Source organism: Zootoca vivipara, chromosome 1 (genome assembly GCF_965207765.1).
Source record: "Zootoca vivipara chromosome 1, rZooViv2.hap1.1, whole genome shotgun sequence".
In the NCBI taxonomy this organism is placed as follows: Eukaryota; Metazoa; Chordata; class Lepidosauria; order Squamata; family Lacertidae; genus Zootoca; species Zootoca vivipara.
In genome coordinates this window covers 104284137-104308744 of record NC_142582.1, presented here as the reverse complement: position 1 = coordinate 104308744, position 24608 = coordinate 104284137, and the positions used below count along the sequence as shown (strand labels likewise).

The following is a 24608-nucleotide window of genomic DNA, read 5'->3' as shown; positions in this document are numbered from 1 at the left end:
CCGGCCCTTATTTCTCTGACAGCAACTTGGCAGGTATGGACCCAAGCGCTGACCTAAGCACATCTCTCGGACTCTTAGTATTCTAAAACGCAGGTGAAAAACTTAATGTCCCTCCCCTATAAATTTGGCTACTGGTAGGATGGCTGTGACTCTCCATTTGTTATTGACTTCTATTGGAGAAACATGAACCAACTGTTTAGACTCCAGCCTTGACTTAAACTGAGCCAAGGTTCACAAGGGCAAAGCCCTGGCTGGTTTTAAATGCTACATGTAACTCCTAGAATATGTTATGTGACACGAGTGTATTCAAAGTGCATTTCTCTCAACATCACCTAACCCTATCAGATCTTACATCCCAAATTGGAACGAGGAGGCAAGGCTTCCACCTCAGACAATATAAAATACCCGAGCAACCATCGTACCTCTCGTTTCAGTAATTGATTGCTCCTTTTCCATTTCAGAACAAATGGGGCCTCCATTTAGGAAAGACTTTTATGGAAGAGTCAAACTACTGTAAGAATCAACTCAATGCCATATGTAATAGTTTTAATAGAATTTTCCTTGAACAATCTGAGCTAAAGCGGAAAACGGCATAGCCACCCAAGGAGAGCAGGTCAGGATTTTGGAATGTTGCGGTCTGGGTGCCATAAACAAGTCACAACAGGGGCGTATATTCTCCACAGAAAATTCACATTGCACTGGAAGGGTGCTTGGACCTCTTTCATCAACAACAATGTTGATACCGCAGTGAGAAAGAGACTTGATCTGAGGTAGGGTTGCCACCCGGCCAGTTTTAAATTTGGCCTGACTTTTGGAGAAAGGAGTGGCTGGCTTCCTTTTTTTAATAAAAAAAAAACCTTGGCCTCAATGTTAAGCAATGGGCAGTTTAAAACATGTATACATTAACATATAAAACGAAAAGGTAATTCTTCTGAAAAAGCTAACAACCTGACTTAGACAAGGAGAAAGAGACTGCCTGTAGTATACTGTAAAATGACAGAAAGACTTCTTTTTAAGATGAAGATGAGAATAGGACAACAGAGGTTGAATGAGGGGGGAAGACCCAACGTTGGTTTAATGGCTGGTGTTGAGGGGGAAAATCCTAGCTTGATTTACCTCTCCAACTAAGACGGTGCATGATTCCCACCTCCCTTTTCCTTGAGATGTGGGGACGTAGAGCGAGAGTGCGCCTGAGGACAGAGATTGCAGGGGCAATATGCTCCTGAGGGAAACCAGTCTCTATAGACACACCCGACGGAACGTGGCCTTAGCTGTGGATTCCTGGAATGTACAGAGACCAAGTGGGGCCTACCTCCATGTGTGTAGGGGCTGCAGGAGGGACCCTGTTAGTCTGAGAGGAGGTTGTAGCTCCTAGAGGAGTCAATCTTAGAGAGGAAGGCTGATTTCCTATCATCCCCTTCCTTCTAAATCAGCTGATCTTCCTCTTGTGATAAATCTGACTTTTCCATTTGCCGTTCATCCTCTGCTGTGGCTGCCTCTTCCTCTTTCTCTGGCTTCCTGATTGATGTAGGAGGATCTCCAGGGATGGTCCCCAGGACTTTGGTGCTGTGCTCCTGAGCTTTGGCCCTGAGGGCAGCAATGCTGTTCTCTCTCAGTTCCTCCTGGGAAATGGTGGTTTTGGAGTCAGGGCCCCTTTCTTCCTTGTCACTCTTGTCAAGCTTGGGCAGAGCCTGGCGTTCCACCTCTGGCTTCCTTCCTGCCTCAGCCGCTGCTTCCAGAGATTTTTTGTGCATCCCTAAAAAGAATTGTTGGTATTCGGGTTTAGAAAAGCGCCTGGGCATGGGAAAGCCATCTTGAACTGAAAACAGTAAAGATAAAGAGAGGCCAGAATTAAGGAAAAGCAGAAAGCCTTGCTTCAAACAGCAGTCACACAGAGAGCTCATTGCTCTGGGCCCTGCATGAGGGGGATCTCTGGCCAGTTCTCTGACAGAGACAAGCCAAACCTAGGTAAGAAACTGGGGCCAGTGCTGCAATGAGGCATGACTACAACTGAGTCGTAACCATAATGCCAAGTATGTTCATTTTCAATGGGATGGGGCATTGGGGCATCCTGTTTGGGACAAGTTGTCCACAAGCAGGGACAGCAGTAGAGGTGGGAAAGGAACTTGCACTTATTGAGAAATGCACAAAATGCTGTCACTACAGTAGACACATTCTAGGATGTCAAAGTGGCAGGAACTGTCCACTCCAGCCTAGTGGGTGGGCAAAGAAGAACCCAGAGATATAGGGCCACCTAACTCTATTGGACTGGGTAATTCTCCGCTAACAGAGATAAAATGGTAACAATGTGCTTCTCACAATAACTCTGTATGTGAAGAAGGCCCTGGGGGGGGGTGGCTCTGGTTATGCTATCACCTACAGGGCTGAGAAGTACCCTACTGATTTCTTCTCACACATCCTTTGCTGCCCTCCCCCCCCCTTTCCACTCTGGGTTCCATATAGTAGCCAGAAGTATGAAGCAGCATATTTGCAAGAAACCATAAGTTAACTTTATTTGTAGCATTAGTTTGAAAAAGCAGAAGAGAGGAGCCAAGCAAGGAGCAATAGTGCAAGAGGAAATTTGCTAAACTAGTCAGGGCTACTAGTTTAGATAGTTTCCAAAACATATTAGACAAATACCAAGGACATCTTCAAATGCATTTTATCTCTGAGTATCATAAACTAGGCAGCAAGAAGGGCTATTGACTTCAAGCAAACTTCCTAGAAGCAACTATTATAGGACAGAATGTTAGACTAGAAGTTTCTTTGATCTGATCCAGCAGAGCTCTTCATATCTGCATATATACAGCCCCTTTGCTCTAATTATTATGGTATGATCTGCTATAGGCAACTGCTCACTATGCTTCCTCTTTATGCATCTGATAGAACAGACTCTTGCATATGAAGGCTCATGTCACAATAAAAGTTGTGGGTTTTTGTTTAAGGAACCACAACCATTTTTGCCATCCTATCAAAAAGTCTACATCCTCAGCCAGCAGCCAGCATGAACATCTGGGAGGGGCATGAAGACTCCTGATACAACATCAGTTATACATGATAGGCTGCTCTAATTTTTACAGCATGGGCAAGGAGAACTCACCACAAAATAGCTGTTGGAGTGCGGCAAAAGCACCAGGCCTAAGAATAAGAAGAATGATGGGGTCTGAAGTCCATAAAGTATAATACTGTAGCGTAATTTCCCCTTGGAAATAATGCACTATTGGTAATTGGTAATCATACCTTAGAGCCTGGGGGTCAAATCCCTAGATGACCAAACTTTAGCCCGGAGGTTGGGGAACTTGTGGTTTCCAGATGTTGTTGGACTCTTAACTCCTATCAGCTCCAGCCAGCATGGCCAATGGTCAGGAATTATAAGAGCTGCAGTCCAGCAACATCTGGTGAGCAACAAGTTCTCCATCTCTGTATTAGACAAACTTGATACTTCTAGCAGTAATCTCTGTGTTCACCTATACACTTCCTTGGTCCAAATGCTATATTGCCTTCATCACTGACCCTACCACAAATGCTAGACAAAATAGATCCATTCCCAAGGTTAATCTCTTACCCAACAGCCAAGGAGCGCAGGATTCCATTATGCCATCCTTGGCAGATTTGAGAATGGATTCTGGCAGTGGGATGGAGTGACGTACCATTGCACCATACAGCCCATATTCTGCCATTACGCTGCTTCTGCCCCAGCATTTCTCCCTCTTCCGCCATTTGGCCCTTCGGTTCTGAAACCAAACCTGCAAAGAGGAGAATTTTTAAGTTAAAAAAGTTTCTATTATTTTCAGGTAAGTGTGTAGAGGGACTACAGTGCAATCCTAGACATGGGTACTTAGAAGACGAACTCCCAGTATGTATAGGACTGCAGCTGTAAGGCACAAACCACTCTTGGCACTGCCTATGCCAGAGTTCGGTGGAGCAGCAGAACCACTGCCACATTCACAGCCAAAAGTAGGGAGGGCAAGATTATTGGGCCATTGTGGGCCACTGATGGCTGATAAGCCCTAAGTGGGGTTTGAATTGCTCTGTTGGCCTAGTTTCAGAATACTGCAAATGCAATATAATATTTACCTTCACATACAAATATAAACACATGTTATGGTAGTGTGGGAATTTTTTTACTTCCAGATAGATAGCTCCTAGTGTGCTTCCTGACGATCGTCTTCCAAAGCAACTACTCTATTCTGAACTTAAAAATGGAAAGCGTAATGCTGGTGGTCAACAAAAGAGGTTTAAAGTCTGTCTCAAGGCAAATCTTTAAAAATGTAGTATAAACACTGACAACTGGGAAACCCTGGCCTGCGAGCGCTCCAGTTGGAGAACAGCCTTTACCAAAGGTCTCATGGGCTTTGAAGAAACTCGATCTCAGGACGCAAGGGAGAAACGTGCTAAGAGGAAGGCACGCTTGGCAAATCCACACCGTGATCAACTCCCGCCTGGAAACCAATGTCCCCACTGTGGAAGGATGTGTGGATCCAGAATTGGCCTCCACAGTCACTTACGGACCCATTGTTAAAACCGTGTATATGGAAGATAATCTTACTTGGCTACAAGCTAGAGAGTTCCAGAAAAACGTCTACTTCTGCTTCATTGACTATGCAAAAGCCTTTGACTGTGTCGACCACAGCAAACTATGGCAAGTTCTTAAAGAAATGGGAGTGCCTGATCACCTCATCTGTCTCCTGAGAAATCTCTATGTGGGACAAGAAGCTACAGTTAGAACTGGATATGGAACAACTGATTGGTTCAAAATTGGGAAAGGAGTACGACAAGGTTGTATATTGTCTCCCTGCTTATTTAACTTATATGCAGAATTCATCATGCGAAAGGCTGGACTAGATGAATCCCAAGCAGGAATTAAGATTGCCGGAAGAAATATCAACAACCTCAGATATGCAGATGACACAACCTTGATGGCAGAAAGTGAGGAGGAATTAAAGAACCTTTTAATGAGGGTGAAAGAGGAGAGCGCAAAATATGGTCTGAAGCTCAACATCAAAAAAACCAAGATCATGGCCACTGGTCCCATCACCTCCTGGCAAATAGAAGGGGAAGAAATGGAGGCAGTGAGAGATTTTATTTTCTTGGGCTCCTTGATCACTGCAGATGGTGACAGCAGTCACGAAATTAAAAGACGCCTGCTTCTTGGGAGAAAAGCAATGACAAACCTAGACAGCATCTTAAAAAGCAGAGACATCACCTTGCCGACAAAGGTCCGTATAGTTAAAGCTATGGTTTTCCCAGTAGTGATGTATGGAAGTGAGAGCTGGACCATAAAGAAGGCTGATCGCCGAAGAATTGATGCTTTTGAATTATGGTGCTGGAGGAGACTCTTGAGAGTCCCATGGACTGCTAGAAGATCAAACCTATCCATTCTTAAGGAAATCAGCCCTGAGTGCTCCCTGGAAGGACAGATCGTGAAGCTGAGGCTCCAATACTTTGGCCACCTCATGAGAAGAGAAGAATCCTTGGAAAAGACCTTGATGTTGGGAAAGATGGAGGGCACAAGGAGAAGGGGACGACAGAGGACAAGATGGTTGGACAGTGTTCTCGAAGCTACGAACATGAGTTTGACCAAACTACGGGAGGCAGTGCAAGACAGGAGTGCCTGGCGTGCTATGGTCCATGGGGTCACGAAGAGTCGGACACGACTAAACGACTAAACAACAACAACAATTAGGATATCATAGTTATCTGTTTGTTTGTTTTTGACTTATTGGATTTCCCAAAAAAGGGTAGACCCAGATTAAATGGGGAGGAGGAGGAGGAGGAGGAATGGGCTGGCATTTTGCTACCAATGACATCATGCGGGTGCTGTAAAAAAAAACTGCATGCATGAGAAACACTGATCCCACAGCTTTTTTTTGAAGCACACAAAATATTAATTAATCTTTGCTCTTCCACTGTAGCTTACAGAATTGCAATCGACTTTCCACACTACTGGAGCTCCTGCGCTTTCCCTGAATGCTCACCCCGCTATGTTCCATCTACACTAGCAGTATGATACAGAATGGGTCGAGATTCAAATCACTTGAGTTACTATTGGAGGGGAGGAGATTCCAAGTGGCCCTTTAAAAACAATAAACTAAAATTACTTAATTATTTAGCACTAAGCCCCTACTACTCCAGGCATGTCCAAATTCCGTTATGGAGGCCTAATCTGGTGGTTGGTTTAATCCGGCCCCTGTGGGAGTTTATTTCCTGGGGTAAAATCCTTTTTAAAAAAACCTCGACAACTTCAATCCTTAAAAAAAAGTCAATAACTTTGGTCAGCCCTTCGGTTGTCCCTCACAGCCCTTCACTTCATCAAATCTGGCCCTCTTTGAAAAAAGTTTGGACACCACTCTTTTAAGTGTGGGGTGTTTTTTTTAATAACTACCCATTAAATACCACAAAACAAAGCATAATGTTTACTTTGAATCAGGAGTATAGAATGGAAAAAATTAATTAGGGGGGAAAACACATTGCTAAAATGCCAGTGGCCAGAAAGCTTTTTTCTTTTTCTTTACATTACCTGTATCTTAATAGTGCTAATTCATTTACTCAGTACTTTGCAAATATTTTAGTATTGTTTTTAACAATCCAGCTAGAAAAGTGATGTAGGGGTAATTAAAAGACCAATTAAAATGTTAACTGTTTTATAAAATTGTGTCCACAACAAAGGTATGCTGAGCTGTGATAGGGTTTTACCTTCCCACACCAAGCGGGCAATTAACGCTACTCTTCCATCTTAGAAAAAGGAAAAGATAGAAGAGTAACATTAATGGTATCTATATCTTTGGAGAATGTATTGGTCTTCTGCACACAGACTTTCTGCAATAATAAAACAAATGGAAGATGCTCTGGGGGAAATGCAGGAGATTTACAAATTGAGGACGACATCACAGAGACACATCCGTGTTGTAAAATTTGAGTGAACAAGGTAAGGCAATTTTACCCTTAAAAAAAACCACCTAGTATGGAAGCAGCCCGAGTACCATATTTTTCTGTGTATAAGACTATGTTTTTACTGCTGCTTCTTTAGCCCAAAATAGGGGGTCGTATTATACAGGGTCGTATTATATCAGAGATCAAGCTAAGAGCAACCTTATACAATGTTAGGAAACCCAAGTTATTACATATAAAAGCCCTGTGTCTTAGTTACACATTTAAGCATGACCAAGCGATTGGCAGACTTGTATGAATAACTAGAGGCCTGTCTGCTTCCTCAGTCACTACTTGCTGACTTCCAATGGAAACGCAAGCAAGAGTGAAGGAGTTGCAACATACATGCCAAAGCTAAACCAAGACAGAAATCAGCTGAACTGCTGCTGGCATTGCAAGAACAGAGGTGGTGCATGTGGGTCCAACTCCTTTAACCTGCTGTTGCTCTGGCAGTAACAGGCACCTTTGCCTGCAATGCCTGTCACCCCGACCCTTAAGATCAGCTAATCTGGCTAGTGTAAAATGTCAGGTCTAAACTGGGCCATGATGAGGACAACTTTCCTATTGGTACAACTAACTAACTGTTCTCACATCAGGAACGTGTGCCAGGAAGAGGAGTCCTCATCAGTGGCAGACTTTGGGCTTTAAAGCAGCACCTTGGATTCAGTTATACAGGTGCAGGTATGATGTTTTAAGTGCGTCATTATACAAATGTGACACTAATGGTAAATTCAATATATATACCGTATATATTAAAATGTTTTTTTTAAAGCATTTTCACAACATTTTTAATATGTGTGTATATTCCACCCTTGTGGAAAATTTGGCATATACCCCTGCCTCTCACCTTCTGTTCTTTGTCATTGTTGCAGCACCCTCTCAGCTCGGCAGCCAGTGCGGGCGAACTGGTCGCACTCCCCTAAATCCACCTCTGTCCTCACCATAAGATTAACGCTGCTGGATCAAACCAACAAAGGCCTATGTAATAGAGTATCCTGCTTCCTACAGTGGCCAACCTGATGCCTCTTGATAAGTCTATAAGCAGAACTTGAGGATAGTATTCTCTTCTTAAAGGTAAAGGGACCTCTGACCATTAGGTCCAGTCGTGACTGACTCTGGGGTTGCGCGCTCATCTCGCATTATTGGCCGAGGGAGCCGGCGTATAGCTTCCAGGTCATGTGGCCAGCATGACAAAGCTGCTTCTGGCAAACCAGAGCAGCACATGGAAACGCCGTTTACCTTCCCGCTGTAGCGGTTCCTATTTATCTACTTGCATTTTGACATGCTTTCGAACTGCTACCGGTAGGTTGGCAGGAGCTGGGACCAAGCAACGGGAGCTCACCCCGTCACAGGGATTCGAACCGCTGACCTTCTGATCAGCAAGCCCTAGGCTCAGTGGTTTAACCACAGCGCCACCTGGGTCCCTAATTACTCTTCTCTTCTTACTCACTGTGAAATACATTACTAGTATTCAGAGGCATGGCATCTCTGATCCTGGAGGTAATATAGAGACATCTTTACTATTGGCCACTGATAGCCTCGTGTGGTTGTACACCATGTAGGTTTGTGCCCATTTGGCTATTAATGGATGTAACCAGCAGAAGAAGGGGGCATGGTCCCCTTTCCCCAGCCCAGAGCATGCAAGCGCACACCCAAAATAGTCCAGTTCGCACACAGGAAGCAAAGTATGAACGCATGAATGTGCAATTGCATGGAGTGAAAATTGTGGCCACTTTGTTCCCCACCGCCTGGCCATGCTGCTGCTGCGCACTACCTGAATGCTACATCATAGTTTGACTTAGCACTACTTATGAACCAGGTCTTGTAGTTGCCTTCCCCAGACAAACCATGAGCAGTAAATTAAGAAGAAACTTTAGTTACAGCTTGTGGTTTATTTGGAGTGAGTAAAACCACAGACCTGGATTTGGGCATAATCTGGTAGGACCAGAAGAGGAGTGGTTTTATCTCTGGGCAGCAGACCAATGTCTTTCCAGGGCCATTTCACAAACCCAGTGATAAGAGGTAGGGGCAAGGCTCCTTGCCTCCACTGTGTTGTTGAACATAATCACATATTTTCTGGGATAGGAGGGAATGGAAGAAAGTAAAAGTGGCACAAGGGGACATCATTTGAGTGGGGAGGTCAATGTCCCCACTACAGCAAACACTGGACTGCCCAGCCAGATGATCACAATGCACCTCTGTGACCCTGCACACAGGGATATGTGTTCTCCCTAGGAACCCCCGTTTGCTGTACTGTACTCCATGGGTCATCCTCAACCTCATACAAAGTCTCAAAACAACTGCTCCCCAAATTAGACAGGGGAACGGGCCCAGAGATACTTCTACCCACTGCTTCCCGGGATACCCTTCAGTTCAACTCATAAGCACCCATGCTGCGACATCACCTGACGTCTTTGCCATTCGCGGGCAACTACTGCCTCGTAAATTATAGTGATCACTTGATGCTACGCCGGTTGACACTTATTTGAATGGCCTCCTTTCCACACACTCACTCCCAAACATCACCCCAGGCCCAGGCAGAGATTGGGTCAAGCTGCACATCTCAACCCTTTTTCTCCTTCTGGCTGGGCCTGCGCTTTCACTTTTTCTTTGCAGCGGCAGAAACCAGTGCCTGATGGCTCAGGGGCAGGGCTATAATTGATTCCCCATTATTCTTTTTCTGTGATATTGGCTTTTCACTGTCGTGCTTGGGCTTTTCATTATTTAAGGGGCACCACGGGAAGTGTGTGTGTGTGTGTGTGTGTGTGTGTGTGTGTGTGTGTGTGTGAGAGAGAGAGAGAGAGAGAGAGAGAGAGAGAGAGAGAGAGAGAGAGAGAGAGAGAGAGAGAGAGAGAGAGAGAGAGAGAGAGAGAGAGAGAGAGAGAGAGAGCGCTCCTTTGGTCTTTTTGGTATGTCTTGTCTAAGCCAGAGCGCGCTATAGAGAGACTAATGGGCGTAGCCTGCCTTGAATTCCCAGTCCGAGGCGCACAAGCAGGCCCCGAAATTGGCAGCCGAAAGTGTCTCCTCGCAGCGGCGGCGTGACCCGTGAGGCTGGTGGCAGAAATCTATTAGCGCTTGCCTGCTTGCTCGCTTGTGTCTCCCATTTCTCATTCCTCTTCTCTTCCCCTCCTTTCCCGCCAGAGAGAGAGAGAGAGAGAGAGAGAGAAGCATCAGCTTCGAGATGAAAAATTGCTCGCGGTCTATTCAGGAGGAGGCAAAGGAAGAGTCAGCCCCAGGGGCAGCCCGGGCCTGATTGAAAAATAAGTTAATTTCAGTTTGAATCGATGGGCCTCAGGCACTGAAATATCACGGGAAATTAAAGCGGCTGCTCCCCGGGGATCGGCGCCATTGACCCGCGCTAATTAATGCCGTGGCGGTGAAGTTCCCGCTCGCTTCTCCACGGCGCAGGCGCCCCCTCCCTGCAGTGACACAGCCCCGCGCGCACTCACGCCACCAGCTTTTTCTCATTTAACTAATTAGGCTAGAAAATTGGGTGTTAATTTGTTTAGGAATCTTTCTCTCTCTCTCTTTTACTTTTTTCCCCCCTCCCCAATAGCTCTTCTTTTCTCTCTTTCCCTTGCCTCCCTCCCCTTTCCCTTTCCAGGGAAAGCAGACTCTGCCCCCGGCGGAATGGAAATGAATGGGGGGGGGGTCTCGCTGGCAGATGGATGCTCGGGGGTCACTCCGCAATCTTCTCCGACTTGATTGCTTGATTAGGTCGTTAGCACATTAGAAAAAAAATTGCTCGCCGTCTGGCGCTGGCCTGATGAGTGGGACGAGGCGGGAATCGCCTGGGTAATTTATCTTTTTATACGGCAAAGAATTTGATTTCAATCTGCAGATATATGGAGGCGCCTTTTGACACCTGTTTAACATTATAGAGCTGACAGCTTAACCCTTTGATGACTCCGCTGGGCGGACAGCAGAAGCCAGCCAGAATAGAGCAGGGGGTCTCCTCTCCACTACCATTCATATTGGGACCAATTTTATTTGTTACTATTTTTTTGTGGGGAGGGGGTGGCTCCAGAAGATCCCCTGTCAGGAAGGGGATGGTGCCAGAGGAGCTTTATAAGCTGAGAGGTGGGGAGCTGCGTGACGGCTGCTGCCAACAAATACCTCCCCCCTCCTTCATTGGTGGACCCCCTATGATTAGTTGCAGAAAAGACATTTTTCATGTACAAATTTTAACTGCATCGTAAACTGGGAATTAATAAGGCTGCAGTCCCAAGCACGTTTTGTACTTGGGAGTTAAAACCCCCATCCCATACCCAGTATTTTCTCCCCCAGGGCAGCTACATGTAATGCTTTCTCGCCCGTAGCAATGCCGTTGTGCTTTGGAGTCTGGACCTGCTTTAGGTAAATATAGGACAAGCACGATGCGATCCAGAAGTAACTGCCGCTGAATTCAATGGGACTTTCTCCCTAATACTTATGAAACCAGCCTCAGACTGCACAAGCAATCGAGGAAGAAGTCACATGGGGTACAGCTATTTAAAGGATGCCGATGGAGAGATGAACCCCAGGATACTGGGTGCAACTCTTAGATCATGCGCAGAGGCAGCTTAAACTTGGAGGTGGCCGTGGAGGAAAAACCTGTATTAATGAACCGGCAATTTGCTGCCCCTTAATAACATCCAAAAATGTGCCAGCAGAGAGGTCAACTGCCTCATTCAATCTAATGGTGAGGTGGGAAACTGACAGGGGTTTGCCGTGGTGGATCTATTTTATAAAGTGGAGCCTCTCTGGTGTGGAGGAAGATGTCAGTTATTTAAAGCTTCTCTGATATATGCCGTTGGACAGAGGGTTGGTGCTTGCTTTTAGGGATTGCTGCTGCGGAAGTTGTTTTGTTTTTTGTTTCGTCTTTGGAAAGGCGGCATATCCATTAAAGTCTAATTGAACCTTAAACTGGTTAGGCTTTCTAGGAAGGTTTAAGCAGCCATCAAAGGAAATGCTGGAGAGGATATAGGATCTCAGGCAACCGTTTTCAGAGAGTTGAAACTGGTTTGAGACATACGTCTTTTGCTCCGTTCTCACCTCTGTCAAACAGGTTTTGCAGGTTTGGGGAGCAATGCAAGACCCTCCAAAATGGGTTTGCCAGAGGCAAAAGTGAACATGCACGTTGTTGTTGTTGTTGTGGTGGTGGTGGTGGTTGTTGCAGCATCTCTCTACATTGCACTTTACAAAGAACTGGTATAACAGATCCCTACATCAAGGGGCTTACAATTTAAAGTAGGCACAGGAAAATAACAGAGGAAGCGGGAAATGGAGGCATGGGTAGAATACTGTGATTACAGTACTTTAATTACACTTACTTTGGCTTAATTATAATAGCAGTCAGAGGAATGCTGCAAAGGAGGTATACACACTTTGAGCAGGGCCCCTCTTTCAAACTGTCATGGGGGGGGGAGAGAAGGGGAGTGATCTGTCTTCAGCCCTACCTAGTCTTGTCTGCCCATTTCATTCTTCTCTTTCATGTTCAGAGAATATTTTCACTCCAAGGTACTAACACAGCAAGATTATCATTTATCAGGAGTCTGCTTATAATTTCATGGTGGTAAATCAGTTGCCTGCCAAGTGATTTTTTTTTAGAATCATATATCTGCACTAGAAAATCAAGAAAATCAGGGAACATCCACTTTTTACAGGTTGCCAAGATGTTAACAGTTGACCATCTTATCAAGGGGTTACATGCATAACTAAATTTTCATTTAGCAAATGTCATTTGCAGCCTTGTACACAGGGACGCGGGTGGCGCTGTGGTCGGCAGAAGGTCGGCAGTTCGAATCCCCGCAAAGGGGTGAGCTCCCATTGCTCGGTCCCAGCTCCTGCGCACCTAGCAGTTCGAAAGCACATCAAAGTGCAAGTAGATAAATAGGTACCGCTCCAGTGGGAAGGTAAACGGAGTTTCCATGCACCACTCTGGTTCGCCAGAAGCGGCTTAGCCATGCCAGCCACATGACCCGGAAGCTGTATGCCGGCTCCCTCAGTCAGTAAAGCAAGATGAGCACCGCGACTCCAGGGTCGTCCGCGACTGGACTTAATGGTCAAGGGTCCTTACACAGAGTTTAGGGACATACACAGTATTTTTAATGCAAGTGTCCTGTTCCAATGAGGGAAGTCTGAGTATGTAAGGAGGCTTCCATGAGCACAGCCACAGTACAGATGTTCATTTGGGGGTGCATTTGCACCCGAATTTTGATGCCTCCCACTGAATTGGCTGGATGTGTCTTTGGGGGTGCAGTTGTGAATGCCCATCCAACGCCACTACAGTAGTTGTTGCATGTGACTAGAGAGGGATTGTAGCCATGAGGCTTAAAACTCCATTAAATCTCTACAGTACAATGGGAATGTGTGGTCAAAGTTAATGTATTGTAGAGAAACATTTCTGAAAAACAGTTAGGGCAAAGATGCTTTAATGCAGGCATCCCCAAACTGCGGCCATCCAGATGTTTTGGCCTACAACTCCCATGATCCCTAGCTAACAGGACCAGTGGTCAGGGGTGATGGGAATTGTAGTCCAAAACATCTGGAGGGCCGAAGTTTGGGGATGCCTGCTTTAAAGTGTGAAAATGCCTCCTCATCCACCCTCCCTTAGCAGTCTTGCTACTTCTACTCCAGGGGTCCCCAAACTACGGCCCCCGGGCCGGATGCGGCCCAATCGGCCTTCCAATCCGGCCCGCGACGACTCCCGCCGCCCGCTGCCGCCGCCCGCTCTCACGGCGCGCGGCGCAGCGACGATCTAAAAAATCGGCAAAAAATCGCCGAAAATCCTTTGTGCGCATGCGTATGGGCCTCTCCCGACCCGGAAGAGGTCATTTCTGGTGCACTTCCGGGTCGGGGGAGGCCCATACGCATGCGCACAAGCGATTTTTGGCGATTTTTCCCCGCCCGTGTGCGTGTGCGCATGCGCACGGGCGCGCACTCCCCCGCCCTCCGGCCCGCTGCGCGCGCACTCCCCTGCCCTCCGGCCCACCGCGCGGTCGGCGCGGCGGGCACCGGCCCGCCGCGCAGAAAGTCTGGGGACCCCTGTTCTACTCATTTTATCTTGTCTTCCATGTAATTTATTTCCTTGTCCACCAGGTGGCTCTTGTGCAGTGAGATTTCACACATTATATTTCCTTCCTTCCTTTGATGTACAAATCCAAACCACTGCAGCTCTCTCTCTCTCTTTGCATACAACAAATGGTACATTGACAGAATGGGCCAGATATGCCATGATACTTAATTTTGGATAGTGTCTGCTGCCTCTATAGCACATAAGGACTACAGATTTTCAGATTCGCCGTTTGAGGCCATTTCCTATTTGAAAGTTACCATTTATCTGAGAGTGTACATTAGGCATGGTGAACATCTGGCCCTCCAGATGTTGCTGACATCTGACTCCCATCAGCCCCAGCAAGTATAACCAACGATCAGGGGAGATGGGAGTTGTAGTTCAGGAACAGCTGGAGGACCAAAGGTCGCCCACATCTGGCTTACACTGTGTGAAGGGAAATCAACCTATTTATGTACGGTATTTTTTCCCATCCCTGAGACTCTCAGAGTGTGTGAAAATAAACTGGGGGTTATTATCTGGTTTAAAATACCACCCACACATAATAGGTTGCTACAGAGCAACATGACCTAAACTACAGTTGTGCTGCAATAAAAAAGCAAGAGATAACTCACCTCCAGACTGTCAGCACATACCTGAACTTTATATTTTTGCTGTGACTCTGTCACCCTACCACAACAAATACACTTTAAAAAGCAGGGGTTTTGTGCATCTTGGAAAGCGATGGAGAAATGCACTGAAAAGAGTGGAGCGAACAAATGGCTAACAGGGAGATGTTTAAGCATTGTACAAGGATACAGTGGACCCTCGGGTTACGTTACCTTCGGGTAACGTAACTTTCAGGTTGCGAACGCGGCAAACCCAGAAGTGTATACTTCCGAGTTTGCTGTGCACGCATGCGCAGAAGCGCTTTATCACGCCGTGCACGTGCGCAGAAGCGGCACCTCATGTTGCAGACTTTTTGGGGTACGAAAGGACCCCCCAGAACAAATTAAGTTCATATCCGGAGAGTCCACTGTATTGGGATGGATGCAGGATGAACATTCTTTGTTGTATAACCTCCCTATAAACAAATCAGAGCAAATGCTCAAAAAGTCTGGATATAATCTAACCTCTGCATAAGCATTATGCAATGAAACAGGGTGGAGTGTTCAATAAATAAGTTGCGTATTCAACAGAGTTTTACTCAGAGTAGCCCCATTGAAATTATTGAGCATGGCTATGTTAGGTCGATTGATTTCAATAGGTCTGGTCTGAATAAAATTTCTGTTCAATACTACCCTGTGCCTCCTTCCCAATCCAAAATTGACTTTATATAGACACATCACTTCCCCTGACCTGTTCCTTGATTGTGACCAACAACATGATCCTGTTCACGTCTACTCAGAAGTAATACCAGTGAGTTCCATGGGACTTACTTTAGTGGTTTACAAGTAAGAAAGTTTCTGTCAAGATTATTCTGTTAGGAATTATCTGCTGAAAAGTTGTAACAAGCAACAAACTTCATATGTATGTATGCTTGCCTTTCAGCTGTAAAATGTCCACTAGAGGGCAACATGTGCACATAGTCATAGATGAAAGAGGTTGCTGCTTCATAAACAACAGCTGGAATATGCAACATCAGCTCAGTAGGGAGAAGGGAGATAACTTAGAAAACTCATCCTTTAGCACACAGCTTCCAAAAGAGGAAGAAAAATAAAACAGAATAAGAACTTCAACTCCCAGTACAATTTGTGGACTGAGCTGCTGGCTTACTAGATTCTTTAAGGGCTCCCAGAATCTCTCTCTCTCTCTCTCTCTCTCTCCCCAGAACAGGACTCTCGGGAATCTTTGCCTGCCCCACCAAAGTGCAGCCCTTTAAACCAGCTCATTTATTTTTTAAAAAATGAAGTACTGTGACTTGGTGATTAAAAACCTTTATCAAGCCCCTCTTCAGTACAACTTGAAAGTGCAAAAGCTATATATATCAAGATCTGGTCCATTTTCAAAATCCAAAAAGTCTATTCTCCTGGGGTTGCAAATTCTGCCTTTTGCAACTGGGAAACTTTGGGTTTTGTTTGTTTTTTAACAGCTCCCAGCAACCTTTCACAATTATGTTAAAAGATGCTTGGAAAAAAAGAAAAAAATCTCATCTCATCTCAAGCAACTTAAAAACTTTTGCAAGAGTGTAAAAAGGAACTACTGTAGTAAAAATCCTGGAGCGTAAAATGTGAAATCTGATTTTGTTTAAATGAATAACACTCGCTGAACAATCGGTTCATTCCACAGAGGTTTAAATGAATGGAACGGAAACACACTATAAGACAACTGCAAAACAACAACAACAACAACAACAACAACACCCCACAATTACACCTGCATTATTGCCATCAGTACTGCAAGGCAGGTAAAAACTGGTGAAGGTGAAGGCATCTTCATTAAACAAATGTTCTCACCAGCAAGAAGGAACCAACATCTGGGAACTACAGGATTGTTTGATGGGCCCTCCAGTCTGAACTGCCCCATAACACGCCCCCCCCCCTCCAATCACTGTGCAGGAACAAATAAAGACCATTAAGTGCAAACATGAAGGCAAGATTCCCCATTATGTCCTTCAGAGGGGCATCCCCAGCCTGGGTGTGGCACCAGTAGGCACCAGTGGTAGGTAAACAGGAGGACTTCCTTCTGCAGGAACTGCAGCAGTTCCTGGTGCCCCCACCGCTGCTCTAGATAGAGTCTCTATTCTTCTGGTTGTTCATCAGTGGGCGGTAGTGATAAAAGATCTCCATGGAATGTTTCCAATGCCCGTAGGAGCAACAGAAGTGCTTGAAGCAGAGCTGGCCTCTGTAGAAGAAGGGACTTGATTAAGACTGCAGACCTGACACACCCTGGTATCTTCCACGTACGGATTAGTTGGAACTTGTACTGGAAACTTGGTTGTTTTGATCTCCACAAACCCAGCACTCACTGCTTTCAGATGGCTGGTTGGTTGTTGAAGGACACAGATAGATCCAATATGGTACTTGTGCTTGCCGACCTGCCTGCACCACACCACTAAACAGGCCACTGAAGACAAGCCTTGGCATTCGACATCCCATCAATGGCTAGCATGAGGACCGTTTTGTCAAGCCTTTGGGTTGGGCTGCACATGAAATTGCTGCGTGCTAGGACCAAAGGAATCTCCTGCACTTCTTTGCAGCACATCCTGTGGCTGGACATCTTGATACAGTACTCACTCAGCCCACAGGACTCGGCACAACAATACTGGAGCAGAGCATTCACAGATGTCTCCAATTCAAACACTGGATAGGCATGGCATAGCCTTTCAGCACATTACCTTTGGGAGAGTAGCAGGGGTGCTTGTTACCTTACCAGGCCATTCCACTCTCACCAGCCAAGTGCACAGAAGGTGATGATCAGACCTTCCAAAGAGCACTTTACAAGAGTACATTGGATTCTTGTAGATTCAGGGTGGGAGCTGCTCGCTCCTCGTGCAGGATGCCTTGTTCACCTCCGCTGTCTGCTCATTGAAGCCTGGCTTCTCTTTCAGTACTGAACAGCAGGTCCTCTGTGGAGCCTAGCAGGCTCCAGGAAGGGTAAGTAGATGCTCCAGGCCTCTGCTTGGGTATGCTGGTTTTGGTGGAGGTGACTGTAGCAAGAGTAGCTTGATCTTGATCCAGGTTGGATCCTGCTCCGTTTAAGGAATCCCTGGTAATGCCATCAAGCAGGCAGGAATAGTAGAGGTGGGAAGACTTTAAATCAAACCTGAGCCAGAGCTGAATCCAGAGTCAGAGGGACTGCTGGAGCATTAATACGCGAGTGAATGTCTTCTGTCCAGGTGGGAACCCCTCAAAGGGGGTTGGAAGCATGCTCAGAATAGGCTAGGCTGCAGCATCTGAAACTTGGGTGCTCCATGATCTGCATAAGACCCTGCAAAGCCAGCCTCTAAAGATGTTTCTTTGTGAATCCTGTACTGGCTTTTTATTGTGGAACATAAATGTCAAAAATAGATTTTACACATTACAGGAAACTGTATGTGTTGAAGTTAATTTGAAGCATAAGAGGCTGCAGCAGCCTATTGCTCAACCTATCTGGAAGTAAGTTGCTTGAGATGACTCTGAGTACTTCCTTGTCCTCAATGCAAGACATGAAGAACTATTTTCTTCTGTCAGTTACGGAAAAAAATATGAGCTCAGCTTGGACTGTTGTCTTCAGAAAGGTGGTTCCTAAACCTTCCTATGAGCACACACCTGAACTGGTTTAGAAATTTCCAGTTCTAAGTTTTGTTGCAGAAAGCTGCTATGCTCTTATAAACCAGGAACTGTTTTATGGCTACCTATTCAAATGCAATGTCAAGATTATTGGCACTGTTTATGGCAGCATCACTTTCTATGACTCTATTAAAAGGGATATGAAGTTAAATGAGCACAGTAAAGGTGGCACACACCTTGCATACCTGATCACAAGATGGATAGCTGGCACTGCCCCTGCTGCCTTCCAGAAACTTGCAGAGGAATGCTACTACAAGGAAAGAGGGTTGTTCTGCAATGTATGGGGACTTTTCTTGCCAGTGACCTCACTAATTGCTAAGCGATCTGTTAACTTATTTCTGAAAATATTTATTGATACCACTGCTGTAGGCTAGATACACCTAAATCTGCCCTGTTCCACTTCTAGCTGACAAAAAGCACAAACAGAATTGATAATATCAATGTGGCACATATGTGAAGTCATTAGAATGTTTAAAAACAACCATATTCATTTCATTTTAACAATATTCATTTCAACTGGGGAAGTTGTGATAAGCCAGTATGGGGGGGGGGGGAATCTGTTATCTGTACTCAGTTCCTAGAGCAAACAGTTCTGGGAATGAGAGCTTTGAGTATGAAGGAACTTTAGGTGTGCAAATGAGAAAACTTTAGGTGTGCAAATGGGAAAACTCTGGGCAACAGTGAGGAGTAGTCTACTCAGTTAGGCAGGCTACAATGATGTTGCTACCAAATCATCCAGACAGTACTGTGAATTTCAACCACTGGGGTAGAGCATGGTGGAGACGCCAGGCCTCACTAGTATCCTGAGTTCTCAAACACCATTAGCGTGGGGAAACAGAAGCTGTTTCCTCAGTCCCTTCTCTCATATCATTGGAGGATAGTGGCAGATAGATTTCTCCACTTTCCGCTCCAAATAATTGAGGCTGCTAGCTTGACAGCATGAAAAGGAGGCTTGACCAGCTGATTATTCAGAATTCTGGGAAAGCAAGAAACTGTTCCATGACACAGTGCTGAGCTGGCCGTTCTGTGACTTCTGCTAAGATGAGACCTAGCAGGACAAGACTGCATGATCCTATCAGGGATAGCGGGCTGGGAAGAATGGGCATCACTCACAATGAGAAAGTGCCGTTTTCACAGAGCAGAATCATTTTCACTGAGCCGAGTCTATCCAAAAACATGTGCATTAATTTAATATGCCAACATTAAAAAAAAAACACCACTGCATCTTCTACACATTCAGTATGCATTATCCAATCATGTGTATCAGCTATTTAAAAACACATGATATCAAATATCAAGCACGAAATAGTACCTTTATCAAGCCGGAATCGAATGTCTGGAGACTCATGTGGCTCAAACACTACAAGTTTTAGGGGAGCTGCGAAGACTGTTTTATTTTGCCAGGTCTTGTGCCTGTTAAAAAGGTAAAGGGACCCCTGATCATTAGGTCCAGTCGTGACTAACTCTGGGGTTGCGGTGCTCATCTCGTGTTATTGGCCAAGGGAGCCAGCGTACAGCTTCCAGGTCATGTGGCCAGCATGACAAAGCTGCTTCTGGCGAACCAGAGCAGCACATGGAAATGCTGTTTACCTTCCCACTGTAGCAGTACCTATTTATCTACTTGCACTTTGACATGCTTTCAAACTGCTAGGTTGGCAGGAGCTAGGACTGAGCAATGGGAGCTCACCTCGTCGTGGGGATTTGAACTGCCAATCTTCTGATCAGCAAGCCCTAGGCTCTGTGGTTTAACCCACAGCGCCACCTGCGTCCCTCTTGTGCCTGTTAGTTTTATTTAGTTGCTTCACTGTTGTTTTGTATTTTATTGGTTTTTTAAAATGCAAACCACTTTGAAGGCCTTTTAGGTCGGAAAACAAATATTAAATATTAATAAAAAGGGGAAAAAGGAAATGCTGAAAGCAGAATGTGGGGTTTATATATTATATATTGAACTGCAAATAGCCATTGGATACCTGACAAAAGGATTCACAAGAACATATTTGCATGGAAATGGAGTGGCCATCAACTGCTTTATTTAATATATGAAGAATGCACACTATGATCACATGGAATAGGTATCATGATAAGTAGCATGAGAAGAGAGACTTTTCTGTGCTGTACAACCATATGCTAGATAACTTCTAAGAAATATGGCACTATATTTGCATTTCCTGGAATCATCCTTCCTTCTGCCACATTGGGCATCTTCCAACTTACATCCTTTACACCTATTTTATAGTTACAGGTAAGTGTGTTGGTCTGCCGTAGTCGAAACAAAATAATTTTTTAAATTTTGTTTCAACCTATTTTATAAACCTTATGTTTTCAATCATTTGTTCAGTGCCTTTACAACACAGCCAGTGTAATTCACTGAGAGAATGCAGTTCATTTAAGAACTCGCTATTGAGAGTTGCATTTCTTTCCTCTCCTAACTCTCACTTTCATTCTGTATTTCCTGCTGCAATTCTTTCCCCACTTCTCTCTATATTTTCCCCTGTTCATATCCTGAAAAACAATGAAATACTTAACATTCACAAGAAAGTACCATGATCGGATGTTAGATATCCATGTTACAATAATAGACCAGGGAAGATAACTATAATTTTGCTTGGAAATGTTTTCAAAGTGTCTCCAGCCAACATCACTTTATAGCTCTACGTTCATATTTTTGACCAGGACCATTAAAGAGGATATAACTACAGTAATGAAGACTTAATGTCTCGAGAATCTACTCTCATCCCTTCCTCTGATGTGGTCTAAGGTGAGATCTAGGGAAGCAAAATGCTTCTGACAAATAGAAGATTGCTCTGTTTTCTCCTCCTCATCGGTCAGTGATAGAGTATCACAAAGCACTGGGTTGCAAGGGATGGGGAAATGGTCAGCATCCTCTCTTGCCAATAAAGAGACTCACATTAATTGAACTGAAGCTGAAATGATGGGAAAGATGCTTGCATCTCCTTTGCCAATGTCCACCCACCCCGGTCTTCCAGAATCCTTAATTTATTCTTTTCCTCACTATAAGGAGAATTAATGAGGCTTGATTTACAATTAATTCTCTGAACTGATTCTCAATGTAAAACTTATTTGGAAGTGACATAAACTGCAGACATAAACAACTAACTACTCTCAAACTTGCCCCCTTTTTTGGTGGGGGGGGGGAATGACAGAATGCATGAAGTTGAAACAGAATCTTAAATTTGAATAGAGTACAGTATAATACATTTCACAATGCATTCCTTCTCATTGGATAAGCCTTTACCGCATTGATTGTGTCTTCTCGGTCTCTTATTCTTTGGTTCATTCCCTGGACCCCGACCATCCTATAAAAGGCACTGGGTATATTAGTTTCATGTGTGTGAATCTCGGATAATACATTCCTACCATATCTTCTGACTTTTAAAAGTTCCATAGCCACAAAGTATCTGTCCTTCACACCTCTGCAATATGAGGATACCACGTGTTGGCCCTTATTCCATGGTGGGTACCATTGTCTCCTATGCAAGGGTCATGAGATAAGTACAGTACTCAGGGTTCAGAAAGGGGGCTCCCTATTGGCCACAACACTGTAAGTTCTGGCACACGGGCACCAATACAGCTTCATTGCTTGGAGTATTCTGATGGTGCCTATTCGCATACTTTCGCTTAAGCTTGTGTGCATTTGTCTGGTCACCCAGTTAAACTGGAATCTCCTGCCCTCAATATGATACCTGCTGTTATCCTAGAACCTACCCTTCTTCTCAGATTCCTTGCTAACTCAGTGGTGTAGCATCTGCTATAGATGCACACACAAGGTCCCAAGTTCAAAACCAGGCATCTCCAGGTAGAAATGGTGAAGTCCCCACATGAAATTCTGAAGAGCTGCTCCCAGTCATTGTAGACCAAGGAAAGAGAACTTGTGGTCCCTTGTTGGGCTACCCATAGCTGCCAAGTTTTCCCTTTTCTCACGAGGAAGCCTATTCAGCATAAGGGAATTTCCCTTAAAAAAGGGAGAACTTAGCAGCTATGTGGGCTACCATTCCCATCATCTCTGACCCTTGATCATGCTGGGTGGGGCTGATGGGAGTTGGAGTCCAACTATGTCAAGCAGGATAGAAAGGCCCCATCTCTGGCACTGTGCTCGATGGACCAGTGGTCGGACTCAGTATAAGATGAATGCCTAATTCGCGCTGCCGTGCTTTTTTATGCATGAGCACATGTGGTCAAGCTTGTGTGCAAGCAGCAAAAACGTCTTTGCAAAAGAAAAGTAATAAAATTCAACTAATACTTTTTTAAAAGCTTACAAAACGGTGTGGTCAGTGGTAAGGGACGGGAGTGATGGCCAATACAGGCTAGCTGCAATTTCATGGGAGCACTAGTCAATGGGCCCTTATGATATTCCTATAACCACAGTCCCAGAAGTATATATCTGTCTATATCTCTAGCTTATTTGCTTGCTTGCTTGCTTGCTTGCTTGTTCATTTTACTATCTTAACTGACATTCCAGCCATACAACACCCAAAGCAGCTAACATCGACCATAGTACTGCAATATTTAAAAGAATGTATTACATAAAACTCATAAGTCAATTAAAATATTATCTAAAAATGGTAAAACACAAATACCCTGCACAGCATTATTTAGCATTTTCAGCTTCCAAACTGACCTAGTCTCATTAAGAAGATCTTCACCTGTCATCTCAAGCCTCATGAAAGTTGAGCTTAGACAAGTTTCGCAATGGAGGAGGGTGCCACCACCAAGAAGGCCTGACCCTGTCTCCTGGGCAGCCCATTGTCTTTTGATCAGCAAGTAGGTGTGCATGTCACCCCATGTGGATGTCAAACCAGTATACATAAGGAAGGAGTTCTGAAGAACACTGGAAGTGCTAGCTGGGGTAAAATGTGCTTTCCCCAGCAACACAATTTTCCCATTTTAAAGCTAGGAACAAGCAGTTTCTCCCCAGTAACTGTGCTAGCTTGAAGGAGCAACAAATGAATAACTGCAAGGCACTCTTAGCACTAAGTAAAACATGCAGTGGAAAGGCTCTTGGAAATGTGGGTGTTTGCAGAATTTTTCACGTGGTCTGCTGGGTCACAGTCACAGGTTAGAGACGAAAGGGGAGGGGAAACAATAGGTTTTAGAAATTTAAGCAATATCCCTGAGTAAAGGAAGTGCACAAGGCACAATGTGATCTCAGATATAAGCCAATATTAGTTGAATGTCACCTATGACCCTCAAGGACAGGAGTCTCCAGTCCCATTTAAAGCCACAAGAAGACCCAACCTGGCACACTGCAATCAAACACACTTTATGTCTTGTTACCACGAAGATTGACAAATTGGAAAGAGTTCAGCAGAGAGCAACCAAATGATTAAGGAGCTGGAGAGAAGGTGATTTATGGTGCATAATTTAAGTAAACAGTTTGAGTCGACGGGGGAGGGGGTGCTATAGGAAGGTGAAAGCCCAAGGGATGTTGGGGGGGATTAGAAGAAGAGTACAGTATGCAAATATCCGAAGCAAGGAAACCCAATGAAGTCGCAATTAATGTGACAAAATATTAAAAGATGGTAGGTAAGGGCTGATGCTGTGCTAGTATCCAAGGGCGGGTGGGGGGGGGGGTGTGACTCATGAAATAATGAGTGGTTTTCAGCAGGAACTCTCAACAGGATTCTGCCAGCTTTGGCTCAGATTATTAACCTGCACCATGTTTTATGAATGCCACATTAGTTCATAATTTCCTGATGCTGTCACCACTCATTTGCAAGTGAACAAGTGAGAGGCGGCCAAAGTTCAGTAGCGGCACACATGCATTGCACACAGGTCACGGGCTCAGTCTCTTGCATTTCCAGTTAAAAAGTAGATCGGGTAGCAAGGTAACAGGAAAAGCCCTCTACCTGAGACAGACAGATAACACTGGACTAGATGGACAAAGTGCCTGGCCTGCTATAAGGCAGTTTCCTATGTTTCGGCACTATTGATGCTTGAGACCTCTGATCTGTGGTAAGACATGAAGTGCTGTATACTGTCATCGGTACAACCGTTTCCTGTACAAAGGAAGTAGCACAAGGTGCATTCTGTTTTGCTACCTACATCGGTCGCAACCTCAACGAAAGCCCCTCCACCATATCTCAAGCATAGAGAGCAGTACACCCGTGAAAGGTGACCGAGCAAGTGAAATGCTTTTTAGCTTGCAGCAAACATTAGCTGCCCCACTCTTGCCATGTAAGAGTTGTGCATCACATGACACCTCAGGGCAAGACCACTCTGCCACACACCACACTGTACTGGCATAACACCCGGGATCAGCTGAGGCAGTCAGCAGCACAGCACAGGTCATGACTTTGCAATGAGAGGGGCTCATCATAGGATTAAGCTTTAAGGCTGCAATTTTTAGAAGGGTA

The 24608-nt window shown here is 45.0% G+C and overlaps 1 protein-coding gene and 1 pseudogene across 2 annotated transcripts in view; both read right to left on the bottom strand.

Moving 5' to 3' along the window:
- The window catches only part of VSX2 (visual system homeobox 2), a 32166-nt gene continuing 7558 nt past the window's right edge, over positions 1-24608 (bottom strand). The window contains exons 4-5 of one of the 2 annotated variants that reach the window (XM_088672190.1): positions 3566-3746; positions 1-1819 (exon numbers count right to left, since the gene is read on the bottom strand). In XM_088672190.1, coding sequence (XP_088528316.1) covers positions 1425-1819; positions 3566-3746 — 576 coding nt within the window. In that variant the 3' untranslated portion in view covers positions 1-1424. The remainder of the gene's footprint in view (positions 1820-3565; positions 3747-24608) is intronic. The other variant, XM_035118706.3, reaches the window with a different exon arrangement.
- LOC118094450 (cytoplasmic polyadenylation element-binding protein 1-B pseudogene) lies at positions 16690-21550 on the bottom strand (annotated as a pseudogene).